At 39.8% G+C, this 20,510-nt stretch overlaps 2 protein-coding genes across 9 annotated transcripts in view; both read right to left on the bottom strand.

Annotated features, from left to right (window-relative positions):
- The window catches only part of LOC127357752 (ras/Rap GTPase-activating protein SynGAP-like), a 39,948-nt gene extending 31,185 nt beyond the window's left edge, over positions 1-8,763 (bottom strand). For 2 of the 8 annotated variants that reach the window (XM_051390168.1, XM_051390169.1), the window contains exons 1-2: positions 7,371-8,763; positions 4,245-4,348 (exon numbers count right to left, since the gene is read on the bottom strand). In XM_051390168.1, coding sequence (XP_051246128.1) covers positions 4,245-4,344 — 100 coding nt within the window. In that variant the 5' untranslated portion in view covers positions 4,345-4,348; positions 7,371-8,763. The remainder of the gene's footprint in view (positions 1-4,244; positions 4,349-7,370) is intronic. The other 6 variants (XM_051390165.1, XM_051390164.1, XM_051390162.1 and 3 more) reach the window with 5 other exon arrangements.
- Positions 8,764-14,944: 6,181 nt separating this feature from the next.
- Positions 14,945-20,303, bottom strand: vps72a (vacuolar protein sorting 72 homolog a). Its single transcript, XM_051390498.1, has 6 exons — positions 19,928-20,303; positions 17,729-17,881; positions 17,182-17,302; positions 16,885-17,061; positions 16,181-16,325; positions 14,945-15,957 (listed from the first exon to the last, which is right to left on the bottom strand). The coding sequence occupies exons 1-6, from the start codon at positions 20,042-20,044 to the stop codon at positions 15,567-15,569; spliced, it is 1,104 nt and encodes a 367-aa protein (XP_051246458.1). The 5' UTR covers positions 20,045-20,303; the 3' UTR covers positions 14,945-15,566.
- Positions 20,304-20,510: the final 207 nt, after the last annotated feature.

Raw genomic sequence — 20,510 nt, 5'->3', positions numbered from 1 at the left:
AGTGAGCCAGCATGCACAATAGCTGCAGCCTGACTCTGTTTGATATGAATGGAACAGAACCTTAGTATCATTGGTAATACCTGTGTTTACCCTACTATTTCATGTCCAAATGGCTGCTGTGAAAAAAGGTTTATTCGTCCTGAGGGGGAACATGAGTGTCTGTACAAAATTTTGTGGCAATCCATATAATAGTAGTTGAAACATATTAGTCTGGAACAAAGTGGTGAACTGACAGACCAACATCCACAGAGTCACAGTGCTAGCCTGGCATAATGATCCAAATGAGTTCTACAGAGTGAGGTATATGGGTTTTAAAAGTAGGAAAAAAGAGAGCACTGAAATCATCTGTGAGTTGAGTCCAGTCCGAACTAGTGCCCGTTTGTTGGCTAGCAGAGGCACTTTATCAAAAAGAAAGGCTCAAGATTCAATGTGAACAAGTTTTCACACATATTCCAAAAACTGTTAACAGCCCCACACAGTTTCACTTGTTCTGAAAGTTATTTTAAAGTTTGACTGTGTCCTCTCCAGAGTCGTCTGGAGGACGGCATGGCCGAAAATTCCCACAGAGAATACCACTGGGACCATTATATAGATGTCAAGGCTGTTGGTTTATATCAGTTTGTTTACATAGTACAGTGACTCTTCAAACTGCAGCTGAATATAAACATGCAGAAAATCATTCTGCTCGTATTATGTAATGAATTTAAACACCTAGAATCGATGTATAACTTTTTGGCATGGACATAAAAGTATGAATGTATTCAACAGCACAGTTTTAAATGGAAAGTATGTCAATACGGATGCTTTGACTGATGGCTTTCGGCATCCAAAGCATCTCTGATCATTTGTATTTTCACTCATGACGAGAACCTGCATTGTTTAAGCTACTTTTTGAGTCGGTGTGCACCCTGACAGGTGTCATATTCGGTTTGTTTTATGTGACATGTGTGAAGGCCTCTTCCGCGTTATGAGGGCTACGTGATTTACATCTTACAATTCACTGCATTGAGAGCTGGAGCTGAGCCTTCTGAGAGAACTGAGTGAGCTTGATTTTACTGTGACTGTCCACAATAGTGATGGTGCAGTCCAGTTTGTCCTAGAGTGACAGTGTTTCCAGTAACAGATATCACACACACACACACACACACACACACACACACACACACACACACACACACACACACACACACAGAGAAGATCTCGTTATGTCTGGTCTGGAGCATCTGACAACAAGAAGCCTCTGGTGACTAACAGGCAGGCCTGCTGGGGCAGATGTCACATTCATGTCATATGGAAGTCCCCGTAATTGCCACATTTCGACTAGTAAATACCGTTCATGTCGACATCCAACTGGTAATTACGGCTGGGAATTTGCTATTTTTCCAACAGCTCCAATATGTCCATGAAATGAGTCAATATGTCAAGGTATACTAGTAAAGTCTTAATTTAATGCTGTGATCATGCACACCGTTTAACTTACTGCAAAATCTTACCATTACGAGACTGTGGTTAATAGTTTGGGATCACATTAATGCAAGTTCATTACATTTGGACAAATAATTGACATCCATGTTTTACAACACAGTTTCTATATATAAGAGCTATATGCCACTTTTCATACCTATCTGTATGTAAAAGAAACTTGATATATGAGCAGCTCATCATCCGTACCGTTTACCTTGTTTACATTTTTGCCATTATGTATATTTTGGACTTTTGCACCTTAATATATATTTTATATTTGCACTCTTTCCTACTTCTTCCCTCAACTGCTGCACAACAATTTCTCTTGGGATAAATAAAGTTCCACCTCATCTCATCAATTCTGGTTTCTGCCAGTTCAGAGTTTTAACTGTATGTATCTATTCACAAGCGTCAAACCTGGTTTTTATTATATTATTAAATTTCTATTATCTATACAATTCTAAAACAACTGGAGGCATTTTATAATTTACACATGATAGATGGATAAATAATAAAGTTAAATAAAGTTTACTGCAGGTCACAAAATCACCTGTTTTGTGATTTCATCAGTATTACAGCTGGCTGATATTATCGGCTAATGAGTGTGTTGGTATCAATGTATACAATGGCCAACCAGGCAGCAAGAAACTGCAGTACAGAAGTACATTTGATTTTTCTTTTCACAGGTTTTAAGATGTCCTCCCACATTCCTCTGGCTGTCAATACAACAGAGGTAAAAGCAATTTAAGTTGTGGTGCTTAAAGAGCAACTTAAAGTTAGAAGCAGAAGAAGGTAGAAGATGTATAATTACTTTATATACTTACACCATATATACTTAAAAAATAAAAAAAGATTAAAAAAAGTTCAAAGCAAATAGATGTCCAAAAAACTTGGACAGATAGCACAAGGGGCAGGTGGGAAAATGTGTTTTAAATTGGGGCTAACTGACTCTTTTAAGCCAACACTTAACACGTGTTTAAAAAAATAAAGTACACCGGGTCAAAGATAGTATACCTGTCATAAATTCATCACAGCATCACAGTGCAAATGTGTGTAGAAAGTTAAGGCCGTTCATTAACAGTCAGCTGTCCAAACAATCAGCCTGCATGACTGACACGCCAAAACCTCAGTGGATCAACCTTGCGGCTCTTTGACAAGCCGGCAGCATCGCCCCAGGAGATTTGACACGGTTTAAGTGTGAGCAGTGATTTACAAAACACAGAATGACATTGGAGATTCCAAACACACAGACACACACTGCTGGCATTTAGAGAATCAACTGCTTGATGGAATTAACTCTCGTCTTGCAGTGCTTTAAATGCAAGGTGATTAAACACAAAGGCTGTTGTTAATAAAGTTAGGCTCCCTTTTGAGTGACAGACACAAATTAGCAGTTAACATATTCATATGAGTTCCATCATGGGCCCAGCATATACAATCAAAAGATAGCGGCACTAGAAAGATGTTTAAATAGAAAAAAAAAACAAGTGACACTTGTTCAGAGCCACTCCAGTGCTATGTTTAGAAACAGCACTGTAATCAAGTAAATGTAGAAATGCACAGAAGAGGTAGAGCTGCAGGATTTGAAAGCAGAGGTGGGAGGAGGGGTTGAGGAAGCAGGGGCAGTGTGGGCGTGAGGGAGCCACGGGAAAGAACCTGAGATCGGCTTGAAAAACTGACTGATATTTTTGGAGGAACAGAAAGAAAGTGACTTCCAACGTTTCTGCAATGTAACCACGATTTCTCAAGGCCGAGAGACGGGGTTATTTCAAATGTGAATATCTTAACAGGCATAAGAACATTAACCTAAATAAACAATCTGAAGTTGCTCTCCATCATGTGTGGTTTCCAGCATTCCCATCTCTCTCCTGCCTGTCCCTCTGCCTGCGCGTGTGTCTGTGTGTGTGTGTGTGTGTGTGTGTGTGTGTGTGTGTGTGTGTGTGTGTGTGTGTGTGTGTGTGTGTGTGAGCTAGCCAAGGGGAGTGTGGCCTAGTTACCATAGGAACATGTTCGCAGCTTGTGCACTGCTCTCCATCAAACTACCTTCATTTTTACTAATGTATTTAGAAGCATTATTGTGTGCTGTGCTTGTAAATGAGCAGACCCAAATTAAACAGCTGCAAATTGTGAGAATGACATCCGAGATCAAGCAGCAATTTGAAGCTCTTATCACCAACTGACTGCACTGAGATACTTTGGTATTATCTCACCACACGTAACACGGTTTAAAATAAGGTGATTCTCAACTGAGAATTCCCCCACAACATGAGCCGCCTCTTGTTTGTTTCTTCCTGACACTTGGAGACATTCCTCTGTAGGTCTTAGTGTCTGAAATGAAACAACAGCTTTACACGCTGCGCTAACTAACAGAAAATTATTTTTCTTCCTGAGGGAGCAGAAATGGCTGCTTTCATCTGGGGAAGTAACGAGAGCACAGAGGAGGAAGACTCAGAATGAATCAAAGCCAGAGTAAAAGGCAAATGGTGCTATCAGACCTAGAGGATGTCAAAATAAAACTCTGAAAGTGTAACAAAGCAGGGCTCAGAGGGTGAGTGATGCTCCGGTGGAGGAGTGCGTGTTAAACCTTCCATTATACTGGCAAACAGTGGTGTCGATGAATTTCAGAGAAAGAGCGGATTGAAGGGGAACATATAAATACATATATAACAGAGAAAAACCGGTTTGGACCACGACAGACTGGAGCAGAGGCTGTAAGAGTTAGGTACAGTTGACAGAAGTGAAAAGTAAACTTCCACCAGTGTGGGGCTAAACTGACTCACTTGGTGTTAAAACTCCAGGTCCGCCACAGCAAACCTCCGCTTGACCAACCAACCCAAACTGACTCTGATGCGGCAGCCACGTCTTTGAAGATGTGTCCATGCAGCTATATGGCACAGACATAAGTAAAGTTTTTTGTTTGTTTTAGTTTTTAAGATTGATGTAGGATTAGTAACTTACAACAATGTACAACACAGGAAAAATAAACATTATTGTGCATGTAGATAAGGAAATAAAGGAAATTAACATTAATATAGAGCAATATGAGCAAAGATGAAAACAAAACTGTATAATTTACAAATCAAAACAAGGAGAAATGTTACTTCCAGCTACAGTTCGGAAATAAAATAAAAATATAAATGGTTAGTAGAGTCTTTGAGGATGTTGTTGAATGACCTTCTGAGATTTATCTTTCAAAAAAACAAATTTCTAGCTGTTGGATTCAAAAATGCAATGATAATACAAGGGAGGCACCATCTGGGGCTAAAGGAAAGTGGAGTGCAGATTTACTGCATTTAAATTTCACTCACCACTCAAGAAAAGCTAAAAGAAACTGCCGGCAATTATTGCAAAGTCAATTATATACTTGTATTAGGAGCAACGTTCAACTTATCACAGCTGCCCTTTATAGCCTAAATGTCACGATGCTGCTTAACCACAAGCTGTTATTATGATTAATTGATAAGCATTCCCACCGACACATCAGTGTTCCTTATTCCTCATTCTCTGGTTTGACTTTCATGGAGAAAAGTGGGAAAACCAGCCAATAAACAAAGACATTTGATTATTCTCCTGTGACAGCTTAAATTCAGCCTGTCCCAGTCATCATGATATCCATTTACCTTACAAATAACTGTTGGTCACAGCTGTATGAGACGCTAACTAGTTAGGGCTGCCCACTTCAATGTGGCTAACGCTAATGGAGGAACAGATTAAGAGGAGGAGTATATGAGGATACGAGGAGAGGTTTGTTAGGCAGCTCTGCAAGAGAAAACAGAGTATTACGAGGTAGAACATTGTTAAACTGTTTTGTGAGGCTCAGGGTGGAGAAGAATTACCAGAAGGGTAAAAATATCTTGTGTTTTCTCTATTGGGTTGCTGGGGGAAAAAATGAGGATGGAAAAGAAATTCATGGCCCGAGGCAAAAGAAAACAATTTGAGAAGATTGCAGGACAGGAGCTTGCTGACATGAGTTCCTGCTTTCTTTCTTTTTTTGTTAGAGAACATTCAAACAGACTGTCAAAGCCTTTCTGTCCTTGGCAGCAAGAGAAAACCCCCCTCCATGCGTTGTATTGAAGATGGCTGAAGAGCAGCAGAATTATTACGGAAACTTGGTGTTGGAGCAGAATCAGCTCTTTGCCGGCTGTCAGGCTCCCAGCTGACAACTGTGGCAGAGTGGCAAGGAATCCAGATTATCAACAGTTCACGAGGAAACCGAGAGAGATTAATAGACATCCATGACTCTATCTATCTCTTGCCTTTCCATGATGCAATGTACGAGATATCTTATAGGAATTTCATATGGAGGAGGCTGAGGAAATCCTGCGAGGGGCAATGAGTCAGAGTGAGCTGGACTTATCTTGTTCTATCAAGTGTGCAGCCTCAGACATGAAGCTCTTCACTCTCCTCTGCATTATGCTTTTTTTTTAGGATGGGAAACTGTATGCAAGAGCCTGGAGTGGAATATAATGAGCTATAAAGATAGGGGCCTCCAATAATACCTGTGCTTCATTACACTGTCCAAACATCAAGTGCATCTTTTGTTTTTGCCAGTTGAGATGGAGGAAAACCGTCACAGCAGTAAAATCCACACGAGAGTATTTTCATCCAAAATGCACACACAGACCTTGAGTCCAGTGAAAGTGGGATACTTTTTGAATGTTTTGTTAGTAAACTAGTTTGAGAAAGATAAAATCACCCTAAAATGTCATTTTGACTTTGTTCTGATGTAAGTGAAATTAAAGAATGAGCTTAATATCTACTTTGCATATCTCAGAGCCCCCCTGCAGTCTGTGCAGGTGTTCAATGTGCAAAAACCAGAGACAGCCAATTAGCAAACTACAGGTATCAGTGAAATCAGACATGACAGAAGCTGAGTACCAATCAACCAGGTCCTTATACTGAGTTTAACTTTTGGGGGCTGTGAAGGTAACTAATTTAAAATTCTCTAGAAAATACATTTTATTAATAAATAATATTCAGCTGAGTGTGGGACATCATGTGTCACATGCTGTGTTTTGTGCCATGACATTATCATGTGTACAAAATGCATCTTGTATGTGGGACAAAATGAACTACACTGAACTACATTGTGACACTTGGCATTGCATTTCTACACTGCATGTGCCAATTAGCAGATAGTTCATGCAAAAAATGCAGTGAAAGATGCAAATGCTAAATGCAAACCCACAGCACCACTGAGAAAAAATGCATTCATACACATTATTTGACCAAAACATACATTCAGAGGCACAGAATGCCAAGTTTATGTAATATGCAAATTCAGCACGTGATATACGGGCTTATATCCTGCAAAGAACAGGCTGCATATCAGAACTTCATACAAGGAAATCCTACATAAATTGTCTTATCAAACATCCATTAGGCCAGTGCTTGAGTAGGGGGGAAGCCTTCCGGTACAGCAACCCAACAGCGGCTCCTTTTAGCTTTTGTGCCAAATTCCCTAAACAGCCTACACGTTTTTATGTCTCCAAAATAAACTGGTAAAACTATTCCTAAAACACAGGTATGTTTAACACGCCCGGGGTATTTCTATAAAATCATTCGGCAAATCTTATATTTTCTACCTGTTTGCTAATGTCCCACTTTCACTGAACTCACCACCGAGTTGTCATCAGGCCTGCAATGCATCACCTTAAAAACTCAGCAAGACACTGAACCTGGCCACCCGAGCAACGCTGGTCAGTGTCACAGTTGCATTAACAGCTGGTACAGACCCTGCTGCCTGTGTTGCACATGAATATCCGGGCTTTGAGGTGGACAAGCAGCATTAACACCTCGATTTGTGAGCCTCTCCAAGCCAGCTGTCACCAACACTTCACTGTAAGATGGGGTAGATATTAAGAGTATGTCACTTTACTTTCTACCTACACTTGTACAACACTTACCCAAAATCACAGGACTTCCTGGTGACGAAATCTTGAAAACTTAGTTACATCTGTGGATGCAGACTCAATCCAGTGGGTTTTCCAGGGCACTTGGGAAGGTGCTGAGGTTCCAGGTTTACTTGCTTTTGGGGACAAAAGGTAGAATCAGTTTGTGCAGACCTGAGAGACGGTTTCCAAATAAAAGGCCAGTGCTGTCCTCTTTGAGAGATGCTTGTATTTCAATCATTAGGGCCAATATGTTGTGTTCAACGTGGGCAGCTCCTCCTGTTCTCACCTATGCTGCAAGTGTGTCCATACATGCCCTTTTTTTTTTGTCAAGTGTGAAGGCTTTATAGGAGGAAAGCTGGCTGTCACAGGGGTCCCCTCACCTTCAGCTCAGTCCATCACTGAAGCCAAAGCTTGCCTGTCAGCAGTGGCTCTGTTGTGCAGCTCAGCAGCAGCTCTCCTCTGCTTCTGCTCCCTCTCTTCTTCCTCTGCTCCCTGTCCTCCAACTCTATTACAATCCAGGAACTGAGATGCGATCCCAATGCAGCTTCCTCGGTAATAAAGAGAATCTCTTCTGAGGACGGTTTTTGTCATCTTAATTGTTTGTTCTGGGCACATGTGACTTCAAACAGCCCCTGCGTCGCTTTATTATCTGGGAACGATATGAACTCCTGTCAGCGCGGCTTTTTTTTTTTTTTTTTTTGGCGTAACGATCCACAGAGCCAATTAGTTCATCATCTGCCACTTATATTTACATTTAAAACACTCTATAGAGATGGACGACACGACACGGATCCTGCATGGTTACAAGCGCTGCACATGAATCGTGCCTATTACTGATAATAAAACGGGGGATAATTATCAAGGTGATGCCAGTGGGCTAAGCCAACTCTGAGCAGCACACAGACCTACGGCACATTGCGCGCACTAACGCCACAAACGCATAGAAATAAACATCCCGGAGGTATTTACAGGCGAAATCCCGAAGATGTGCAGCAGCATCTGAGCAATATCTGATTCATGCACATTTTTTTTTTTGTTGTTGTTGTTGTTGGTTTTTTTTGACGCGCTCCTCGCTTCTAGTTCGGGTGATTTAATCTTGGAAAGCGTCTGTAGTTCACCCTGCGTGGCATAACGACGTCCCCATAATCCAGAAATTCAGAGCGAGGGGTGGGTGGTGGTGGTGTTGGTGGTGGTGGAGGGGGGAATCCGGTGCCAAAATTGACGCTGTGTGTCCTATGTGCTCCTGCAGTCCCGTCACACCTAATTTTGATTTAACGGCAGTGCGTGAAAAAAAAAGGTGGTCGGTAAACGGAGATGTCTCTCCCTTGAGGGCGGAGATAGTGCGTAAGATAGACAGAAACAGAAACCAACGCCTCCAAAGGCAGGCGAGTCCGCCCCGCGCTGTACCATCTCTGGAGTTTGTAACGTCCGAAAATAAAAATGAAAACGATGACGGCCGGCCGCCCACTGCGCCGAATAATTAGGGATGGGAATGAGGTTGGGGAGTGTAACAAAGTTCATTTAAGTTACTTCTAGAATATGCAGAGTGGGTTTAATGTCTCCCACAGGGCGCTTGGTTTGAAGTAGGGGTGATGCACTTTTAACAAGGCTCAAGTTGGCACACCTGAGAAATTTACATAAACTTATTTTTAGCCGACGTTAAGTGGGAAAGTGGTGTTTTTTTTAAATATATATATATATATAGTTTTGGGAATGTGTAATAAGTAATATGTCAGCAGCTGCAAGGTGTACAGGAAACATATGGGGGCTTTTTTTTCTGTGTCAGCTGGTCACTTCAGATTTCTGGTAACAAGATCCCCAGGGGGAGCCTCCCCCCTCCCAAAAAAAGCGCCAGATTCACTGTGGAGAAATTGGTTTGTTGAAACATAATTGGGCCCTATACCTTTGTTTTAAAGCACAGCCGACATGATAAGGAATCCTGCTTTAGTAGCTAATCTTGGGGCCCTAAGAGTGTAAAAAAAATCACTTTTTTTTAATACTTTATTATTTTGGCAGATTATGTGCTTGCATATTTCTAAATTAATTTGTAACACTGAAGGCTAATTATGCCCCTAATAGAATAATCTGGCCACATAAACATATTAAAGGACAGGTTCAGATTTTCATGCTGGCCATAAAGAATGAACAAAATCAAAGCGGCAGAGGCAGACTAACAGCATCCTAGTGAATCCACCAGGAATGTGCGTTTGTATGCATTATTTTGGCCAACGCAGCACACTTTGGAGGACATTGCATCACGTTGCCGCCAATGTTGAGCAAGGTTCATCTTCTTTGACGGACGATCCTACAATTATTTGCTGGAGCCCTCACAAATAAATGAAGGGGTCTTTTTTTTTCATGCAGCTGCAGCTTTACTCTCTGTAGACATCAGGGTCCAAAAACACTGGATCCTACATTTCCCATAATTAACAACTAGGGATCATCCCTTCCTTCCCTAAATGCCCATGTCTTTCAAACTCTGACAGATTGTAAAGCATGCTGTATGTTACAAATTAACATAATTACAAGCCCAGATTGAGATTACTCTGACTGACATCACAATGACATCAGCAAGGTTAGTTTCTCAGGCTTTGGAAAGCTCCCACCAGAACCACAGAAGAGATCCCTCAGGCAGGTAAACTGATCTTCATGCATAAAAGGAGTCTGCTGAAGCTAATACAAGCCGACTGAGTTAGTCAAAGGAAAGTGGCATTTTCCAAAGTTACAGTCTTTAGCATGACATGTGTTTGAACAGTGTTTCCTTGTTGAGCTGCAGTGGAGGTACAGTAACTAAATAGACAGTAACTCTAACCAATCAGTAACCAATAACTCTTTCAATGCACATATGTCAGTATTGTTCAAAGCCAGACTTGAAAAACTATGACTCTCTCCTTTAAGGTGCTCAGTGATGTTTTTTGTGTTTAAAAGAAACTCAGTAAACCCATAAACAGGAGGATTCAAAGTCTGTGGGTGACTCATTCATATTCTAATAGACTGTAATCAGTTTTATTCTGGTCACTGAAAAAACGCCAAGTCCAACAAACACTGTCCATATAGGATGCAGACGTGTGGGGGCACCAGCAATTGTTCTCCTTCAAAAGCATTTTTATTTTGATATCCGCTATGCAAACATGTTACATAAATGTTTATTGCTAATTGTTAAATCCTGAATGTGTCATAGATCATTTCGTGGGCATATATAAAGAAGGCGTTACATAAATCCCTGATAAAGAAGGTGTAACCCGTTTTCTTTTCTTGTTTTTAATCCTGTCTCTATATCACAAACATGAGGCTGGTGGTGAATTGTGGACATAAAATTGTTAGAAAACTGAGACATGGGTAATGATAACCTTCTTTCTAAATGGTGGTAATCCTCTGAATGAATCACTAAGGGTTGGATCTGTTAAAAATACACAAACAGGAAAAAACCCACTGCATTTAAACAGAAAACAAATGATGATTCTCTTCTTGCTTTTTCTTTTATCTTCCTGGTATAAATTGGAGTTTGCTCGGGTCTTACTGTGGTCATCTTTGTGGGATTTAAAGTGTAATCCAGCAGCATCGAACAAGAGCAAAGAGCAAAGTATAGGAAGCCAGACTAACTCGGGACACTGGACGGCACATGCAGCCTTAAAAATAAAACAAAAAGCATAAACTGGAAATGACACATCCCCACTGTATCACTCTCAACCCTCACTCAAACTCAAACACTCAAACACACACACACACACACACACACACACACACACACACACACACACACACACACACACACACACATCTCCATGGAAACTGATAAAAGAATAGCTGTTCTGCAAAAAGAAGGGGTTGATAAAGCATATACAAGAACTTGGCTGGTCAGCAAGAAACTAATTTGTGGAATAAAGAAAAATCCAGGAGGATTTGAAGGATCTAAGCAGAATCAAAATGGCCGTCAGTCATAAAATATAAAGAAAATGATAAATGAACCTAGATATAATGTAAAAAAAAAAAAAAAAAGAACTTGGAGAATATGATACTCATGTAAACCTTTTGAATCCACAAAGGCTGGAGAGTAAAACGCGGTCAACCCAATTTAACTTTAGTTTGTTTCTATCGTTTCATGTAATTATAGGCTGTGCATTTTAAGGCGAGTGTGTGGTTCAAACTGCTCGATGAGACGATGCAAATCCAGCAGGATCCAAAAAACCGAGCAACAGAGACTCGAGTAAATATGAAGGAATGAAAGTTACGCGGATGTTGCAGATAACAGAACAGAGACGGTGGGCAACAGAAGAGGGGAGAGGACAAGGGAAGGAGTACAGCACAGAGTACAGCACAGTACACCACCTACACTCGTCTCCATGGCAACTACCACACTAGAACGAGTGATAATGCAGTTCCCTCTCTTCCTATTCTGAAAACTGTTCAATTGGTACCATATGCACTGTGCAGTATGTGGGAGACAAAGCTTTCAGTATTCTGTTGTTGCAGATGATATATGAGAAATATAATGCATGTAAAAACACTACTGGCTAAATATTTTGACTGCAAATGTTACATCCGTCGATCCACCAGAGACACTGGCTTAGCCTGACACTGAATTCATCACCATCGCTTTAAGGGATAACTTGTTATTTTTGAATTAATTTCTTCTATTTTTTTTTTTTTTTTCCTTCCTGTCTTCGCCAAAGCAAGTGGCACACTGTGTGGGCAGCAGTTGCTTTCAAAGAACAAGTATTGAGGTTTAGAGGTTTGAAAAGGCATGAAGAGATAAATGCCTTTTTCTCAATGCTTCAAAAATCTTATACACGGCTTTGTGCAACATGCTCTTTGAAGATCTGTATCCTCAAAAAGTGAAGATACCGGTGTGCAGAGTACAGTTTGACTTGTACTGGGGAATAATTTGACCCATGTACTGTTCACAAAGCGTGCATATGTGTGCTAAATTATACATCTTATCCATAAAAAGGCTAGTGAAATTATTTGAGACAATGCGTCTTTGCTACACCCACCACTGCTTTTTTTAGCCATCCTTCCATGGGCCTTTCATCCTATTCTGGACTCATCTCTCCAAACTGCTTGTTTAACTGCCAAAGCAGCACAGTATGCTGCTGTTAGCATACGGTAACTAATACTTCTGCTAACAAAAATAAATAAATAAATCAATCAATTTGTCGTCAGTCTGAGGGGATTGTCTTTGTCTGTTCTGTTGCTCGATGTTAATTTGTTAGGCAGACTGTCATGATTAATACAAAGTACAATCAGTCTGTCACTGTCAACTCAACATATGACAAATGCAGCGCAAGTAAGATCGGTTGTCGGTCGGCCCACCAGGAAACCTTCCAGATGGCCGATCCGCCTCTGCTCTTCACTTCACCAGCATTGTTTGTGTCATGACAGAGACCATCTGACTGCCAGGGAAGTGAAGTGGATTTGATCTTTATCCCTGGCGTCATTTGAGCAGCCTGGTTTCTGACAGGAACGTTGGCCTCGCCACTGAAGAGAAAATCCTCAGTTTAAAATGTGACATTTAGGTCTTTATGTTAACCTAAACTCAGTGTTCATATCTGTGTGAATGCCTGCTGTATAATGCATTATTATCTTATTCCTTTTAGTTGACCAGTGTACTAGCACTTATTGTGCTATTAACAATGGTCCTTATTGATACACAAATCAATAGAATTTAGAGCTTAAGCAATTTGAAATAGCAATTTGGCCACTAGTCATGCCAGACATAAGTCCTACTGCAAGTTACATTTATTTTCATGATTAATTAATACATAGTCCTAGTGTGATTTGTTTTGTTTGACCAATAGTCTAAAAACCAAAGATCTTCAGTTTACAATGAGAGAAAATATCATCCAAGTTGAAACCAGGGAACATTTGGTATTTTTACATAAAAATGACTTATACAATATTTCAATTACCACCAACAAATCTGACCGTGGTTACAGATTGTTTGAAGCAAGTACATCAGCGGAGGTTAACAATCAGGGATATCGGTTTTAAATGAGAAGGTGAAAAATATATTTCCATTTTTAATCAAAGACCAGCTGACAGGAACAAGAACTTCAAATGAAACTTGAGTTTGGTTGCTTATGACACAGAACAAAGATGTGGTTGAATGCTCAACGAGATGCTCTGCTCAACATCATCAGGACATTACAGGAACAGCAGGAGAAAATCCGCTTGAGTGCAACATGATCCTTTTGGCAGCAACGTCAAAACAGAATTTTGGGAGCTTTCATGCAAAGGTAAAATTTCTGCCCGAACCATCTGCTGAGGGCTAAACTGACATGGAGGCAGACTCAGCAGGATTTGCACCTTAAACTCCAGAGGAATTCAAGGTCGACTTCACCAGTCAGCCATGACACCGTCATCCTCATCAATCACGTTCCCGGCTGAAGCGTGAAAGTGAAAACTTCCATACTGCAGCTGAAAAATAAACTCACATTTTTGCTAATAATAGAAATGATGTGAAAGGCACTCGTATTTCAGGAGTGGGAGGTCTATCCGTAACTATAGGCAATTCAATCTGAGTGACCAAACATTTACATTATTTTTGTTCCCCAGTGAGCTTTTATGTAACAGAGGTCAGTCGCAATGGCCAAAAGCTACAGGACACTGTGCAGAGGAGTGATTCTTGTTCATTGTGTGAGGGGTCAAAGGTGACTGCGCTAGTCAAGCACTCAGCGCTCTGTTGTTCTGTTTTTGTGCCCTGAGAGAATAAATATAGAAAACCTCATTTAAGGTCCTAGAGGGATCAACATAGCAGCGTTGTTTGCTGTGACACCAGGGACTGGAGTTCAAACTATTTTTTTTGTAATTAACCATGAACAGAAATAACAGCTTTTATAATAGCTTCACGACCAACTCAGACACATTCAAAATGCTTGTAAATTGGCTGTCTGGTTTATTTAGATACTACAATGTGATTTATGTAACTGGTGTTATTCAGATATCTTGTCTTTTCCCGTTGAGGTAGTGAGCAGTTAGTGGAAATCTGAATAACAATCTATTGTCAGAGTCAACATTAAGAAATAGAGGAATAACAGAGGTTTGCTGTCAATAACAACCTCAAGTGTTCCATATTTTAATGATTATTGTAATGTTAACATTTAGCAATAAACAAAAGCAGGAAGGAATTACTGCTTTTATAATTTAAAACTGTCAATGAATCGCCGGATACAGGCAGTGAATTGAACTCCTGGGACCAGTTTTCCCAAATCAATCTCATCTGATTTCAGTAAAAGTTGAGAGTTGGGATGAATGTGAAATTAAGGTTTTTAAAAATAAATATGAAATTTAGAATTTTTTTTAACCAAGGTTAAGCTAGTGTTGATTACAATGTATGGGTATATTCAGGATGGATGAAGTTGTAAGGGGCATTACACATTAAATGAATCAAATACGATGAGAACAAGGTGATACAAGCTGTAGTTTAAGTTATTTAAATTAAATGAACAAAACCATCAAGACAGACTGACGGCCATGTTTTTAGTGTGCTGTTCCACAGCAGTCCTTTCAGGGTAGCTGTTGTTTCAGTGTTTGATGTCTGAAACGTGATACAAACCAGAGTTCATAATAGAAATAGTAAAATATGATTTTTTTCCCACATTTCAAATATTTATTTTTGTTGAGAAATATGTACATTTGTAGAAACCAAATATCTTGACAGTAAAAAATGCATTTAAGAAAAAGAAAAATATCAAAAGCTGCCAACGTGCAGTTGGAGGCCTACTTTGCTTCCAAAGCCAACCTGCAGTTTTCCATCCACTCAACCTGGATTTGTCGGGGTATTAATGTACACAATGAATTTCTGTACAGAGACGTCATAAGTAGGACTTTTATGCAGTTTAGGAGAATACACCAACTGATCTGGTTGTGGTAATTATTATTAGTTCTTTTTATTTTCATTTAATTTTATGCCGTCCAGTCAACAGTAGCACCAAAAATATTTGTGTTCATTTTGATTCCTTCAACAACAGTAACAGTTTTTGCTAAATCCCAAAACATCTGCAACTTTTCCAACTAATGTCTGATGCCAATGATACTTTGTATGGATGGAGAGAAAATCAGATAAGATATTTTTGTTTTCAGAAAAGGTGTTTACCCCATGGTGGTGCACAGCCACAGGTTGCGGCTCTTACTTCAAGTCACTCTACTTGAACAAATAAATCTAAAAAAGACGCACAGACCTATTTCTTAAATACTTTTAAAACTAATCTATGTTCCAACAGCACCCTGCTTGACGACCATTTTCTGGCGAGCACCCTTCGTTGCTGAGGAGTCAAGTCCTGTCACGCCTCCCGAAGTGTTTGGAAATCCATGAGCAGCCACGTATTTACGGTAGGCTTCTCGGATGATGCGGAAGGCTCGTGTGTTAGCGTAAGGTATGTCAGTGACTGGATCTCTGTACAGTGCGGCCTTGTGGGTGACAGGACAAACCTCCTGGACGGGCAGCTGAGGACTTGACTGGGCACTGTGTGGAAAGGCCGCCTCGAAAGCTTCATCATCACTGAATGTTATGTAAGTACGGGAGCATAGGCCTCCGGCAGGCTGCTGGGAAGGTGTGGTGGGATTTTGTGGTGCAGTCTGAGGGACATCTTGATCCAACCTTTGGAAAATGGGAAAAACGAGAAAAAATTACTACTTTTTCACAAATATACTATCATATCGTTGTCAAATGACATACTGTAACTACTAATCATGATCATATAAGAGTCTAAAAAGGATGAAATACTTAAGGTCAATGCAGTTGAAGCTTGTTTCTTTAGCCAGCATTCTATGTGCCAAATTATTTCTGAAGCCAATTAAGTCTAGTACAACATCACACATACCCTTCAACATCCACATTTTCTTCTTTTAGGACTGAATGAGAGACTAGCGGCATCAGGACTGAATGGTAACGGATGGTTGGTCCTTCAAAACGCCGCTTCTTGTGGACTTGTTTCTTCTTATCCGCCTCCAGACGTTCATAGTTCTCTACACACAGAATAAATGAATCGGGACATCCAAATTTCAAGTGTATTGTCATTAAGTGAAACACCCTGAGACAGCATACTGGTAAATGTATATTAATTACTAATTTAGTAACAACAATCATTAGTAAAATGAATCATTATTCAACATTTACTATGCTTTTCTCTCTTTGCCACACTGATTCACATATATTCTGAATAAAGGTAGTGACATCTGTTGCAACACAAAATCAACTATATTTCTATTTATACTGTAAACACCAAAAACCCCACCACTTGTGCCTCATACAGTCACAATGCCTTTTAATGGGCTGTCACGTCCACAGATGTCAAAAAGGGTTATGGACTGAACACAGCAACTAACTACATCGGGTCCAATGACTGTTAAGAGGAAACACTGCTCAATGTAGTGTAATTTAATGCATCATTAGGCTTATTCAATTGGTATATACAGTATGCTTACGGTTTCTATTGTCATTAATTTACTGTCCAGGCATTTATAAATAACATTCTACTGAAGACACTACATTTACATCTGAGTAACTTCACTGACATGTTCTCACCTAAAGATCGAATGTTAATCTCAGCTGTTATTTTGGCCTCAGCCAGCAGTTCTTCCTGGGTAAGGGGCCGGTCGCGATGAGCACCCCTCCGTCTCCGAGGGGCATCCTGGCGTTCTTGCAAGCGCAGATTGGTCTTTCGGGTATGTTCACTGGTGGATTGTCGCACAGACTTCCGAGCTAAAGAAGGATTAAGACATGCAGTTCAAAAAACCTGAAAAATCCTGTTAAGAAATTATATATAATGATCACCGACCATCCACGGACACTGTCAAATGCATTTGTGTGTAGGAATCTTACGCTCTGCAAAATCTTGGAATTCTTGTGGAATCCTTCTTTTGAGCTCCACTTTAGTTTTCTCTATCTTCTTCTGTTCCTCAGAGGGTCTTTTGGGTTTGGGCTTTGCAACTTTTATAGGTTCCTTGGATTAAACAAAGACAAAAAGCCTATTAACATTAAATCTATTTCATACATGTATGATGAACGAGCAAAATAAATACAAACTTGTCTAAATCAAAGTTAGAAAGACCTGCTTGTTACCATAATGTAACTGCTGATTCTAATCCCACAGACAACAGTGAGGAGGCAACATTAAATTAATTATGCTTTATGCTCCCTCAGCTTCTGCTGAGAGGATGGCGTTTGGCAACCAATGGCTCCAGTGGAGCTGCAGAACAGCCATAATAATAAGCAGCCTTATAAAAATAAACAGGGCTTATATGTTGTGAATATATGCTCATAAAAATACGTCACAGGATACGAATGTAGACTGAAGATTATTTGAATTCATGTATGGATGCAGAAACGTGATTCAAAGTGTGATTTGATAGCTTCTGATTGTCGCTACCTTATAAGCTTTGGTGACAACCCGACTTTTCCTCCGAGGTGCATCCTCCTCCTGGTCACTGTCTGGCTCGTCACCCTCATCAATGTCAAAGTCGCTGTCCACCTCATCCTCTGTGTCTGAATGCTCTCCATGATACTCGTCATCTCCTGATTCCTGAAAGGAAACCAGAAAGCATAATTTAGCCAACAATTTATGGAAAATTATGAGAAATATTACCTGTTAATGCAACAACCTTCAGAATATACCCTGGTGTCAGTTTTGGTAAGCTTTTTTATATGCTGTATTCAGACTTTTATTCAGGGGACATATCACCATTTTGAAGCTAATGCAGGCTAATGTAGCCTAATGTAGTCGAGTTAAGTTCTGTGATGTGCTGAGCAAAGTACCATTAAGCTATGAGATTTAGTGAGGGAGCTACTCACACTCACTCAGTCACAGATTTACAACACAACGACATAGACAGGCAGCTCTCTGTATGTGTTTGTGTTGACAATGACACCAAGCAAATCTCAAGGTGATACAGCAATTGGGCTCATGGAGTGTATTTAAAAAGGGGCAGACAATATCATACCAACATCTAATGTACAAGAACATAAACTCTGATGGAACTTCATCATATTCAGGAACAAAAAAAAGTGGGAACTTTTAAGCTAAATGCCAATTACGTGTAGTTTTAAAAAGTGTCCTGGAAATGCATTTTGATACGAGTTTTAAAAGCAGTATGAGACAACTAACAGAGATCTATGGAAGAAAAATAATCTGTTGTTAAAGAATAAGTGCCTGCAAAGGTATTTAATCGGGACATGAAAACCATGACATTTGCAAACATTAACAAACTGTGGTGACAAAGACCAATATCGGTCACAAGTTAAAAATAATAAATACATTTTAAAAAAGTCAGACTAACCCTCACATTTAAGTACAGGCACAGGCATGGTACCCTGTTTTATGAAAGTGCCAGTACAGATGACTAAGGCTTCACAAGGTTTGTTTGTGATTTTTTTCTCTTGTCAACCTCGGCTGAGACTAATGTCAGAACTGCCAGAGCAGCCCCTGCCAAATCCCCCTACACAAGTGGACCCTTGAACCGACAGCTGTTAAAATGAGTTAAAACTGAGGATACAAATTAACATCTTTAAATTTCAGCCTTACACTTTAGTTGCTGCAATATCAAATAACATTGAGTAGTGTAATATAGCTTGAATTGATGGAGTTTCCCCGTTGAGAAAGTGAATCTTAATCCTATTCTTCTTCTTCTTCTTCTTCTTGCAGCCTTTATAGCGTTTCCTCTCTCTTTGAGTGTGAAGTAGGAAAGACTGGCACTCTCCTCTGACCTTCACAAATTTGTTAGCTGTTAATGGACTGGGCCAGGATATTTTGGAGTTGTGGTCACAGTTTCAGATGAATCACACTGACATGTTGGTTTGGAGGACCAGAGCTGCAGCATTAACTTCAGGAAGGATGGCAAACTAACACTACACAGACTTTGAGATGAACATGAACACTCACTCAGTTACCAGTGTATTGGGTACACCTAGCTAATAAATAAGTAATAAATCCTACATTCAATTTCCCACTTTCTTAATATCAATAAAGGAAGACTAAATATGAGACCTGAGTGAGTCACTTCTCTGCCTTTAACAAATTAACTACTTGAAAAACTTTAAAATCACTTGTTTACCTATATATAGATATATAAATATGACATGAAACATATTGATCTGTTGAGAAAATGTATTGTTTCTTCTTGTTATTGATACAGTGCATGTTGGTCCAGATCCAGCTACCAAAAGATAACAGATTGTTTTCAGTATTGATACAATTTAAATCCTTTTAGTTGCTGGGTCTTAATTTTAGTCTGACAGACTAGGACTGATAGTGCCAATTGAAGTAAACAATCCATCCCTTAGGAACATAACGTTAATATAAATCCCTATATGTTGCAGTTGTGATGGACGTTACTGGTTCATGTTTAAAAATTACTTATCAAATAAAAACAATTAAGTAACTACTCAATTAAAGTCTATTACCGCTACAGGCTAATATTATTCAATTCGACAGGGTGTCACATTTTGAGGAAAACAGAAACAACATAAATATTTCAGAGATTTCGTCCAGTTATTCAAGAGACCAACTCAAGTTAGCTGAGAGCTAACGCTAACGTACAGGCTGACCCTTTCTCTCGGCTTTGTTACTCACATCGTTGAAGCCTCCGTATGTTGTCTTGTAGAATTCATCCTCTTCTTCAGCATCCAGTAGTTTTGACATGCGGTTACCCGCAGTCTTTCTGGGTTCGCGGCCCACTGCCAGAGTCATGGCTGTTAGTTTCTGTATGTAGCGTTAGCTCGGTTGATGTTGTGCTAACTGCTAACTGTTGTTGTCTGTTTTAGAGGGAGCTCTTTTTACCTCGTTGTTACTGGCTGCGTTTACTCAATTATCTGTTCGTACACATATTTATTTAAGTTATGAATACGCGTTAAATCCACGCTGATATGCTAAAAAAAGTGTACCTTAATAACACAAGCTAAGTATGCAGCTAACCTAGCCGCCGCTTTCTTGTTGCTAACCAACACTTCCGGAGTAGATAATGCACTTCCGGTTTATGTTCAAAATAAAACCGTTTGTTTTTTAATTTGAATTAATATAACTTCATTGAACATTATTTCATTCACATTCATGTCGTAACTTCAGATTATTTTTCTGGTAAATTTATAATGGCGGTCATACAATGTTTGATACCGTTGTCATAGGAACCAGTAGAGTTGGTGCCTGGCACCAGAGA

Source organism: Dicentrarchus labrax, unplaced genomic scaffold (assembly GCF_905237075.1).
Source record: "Dicentrarchus labrax unplaced genomic scaffold, dlabrax2021, whole genome shotgun sequence".
NCBI classification, from domain to species: domain Eukaryota; kingdom Metazoa; phylum Chordata; class Actinopteri; family Moronidae; genus Dicentrarchus; species Dicentrarchus labrax.
This window is presented reverse-complemented; position numbering and strand designations above follow the sequence as displayed.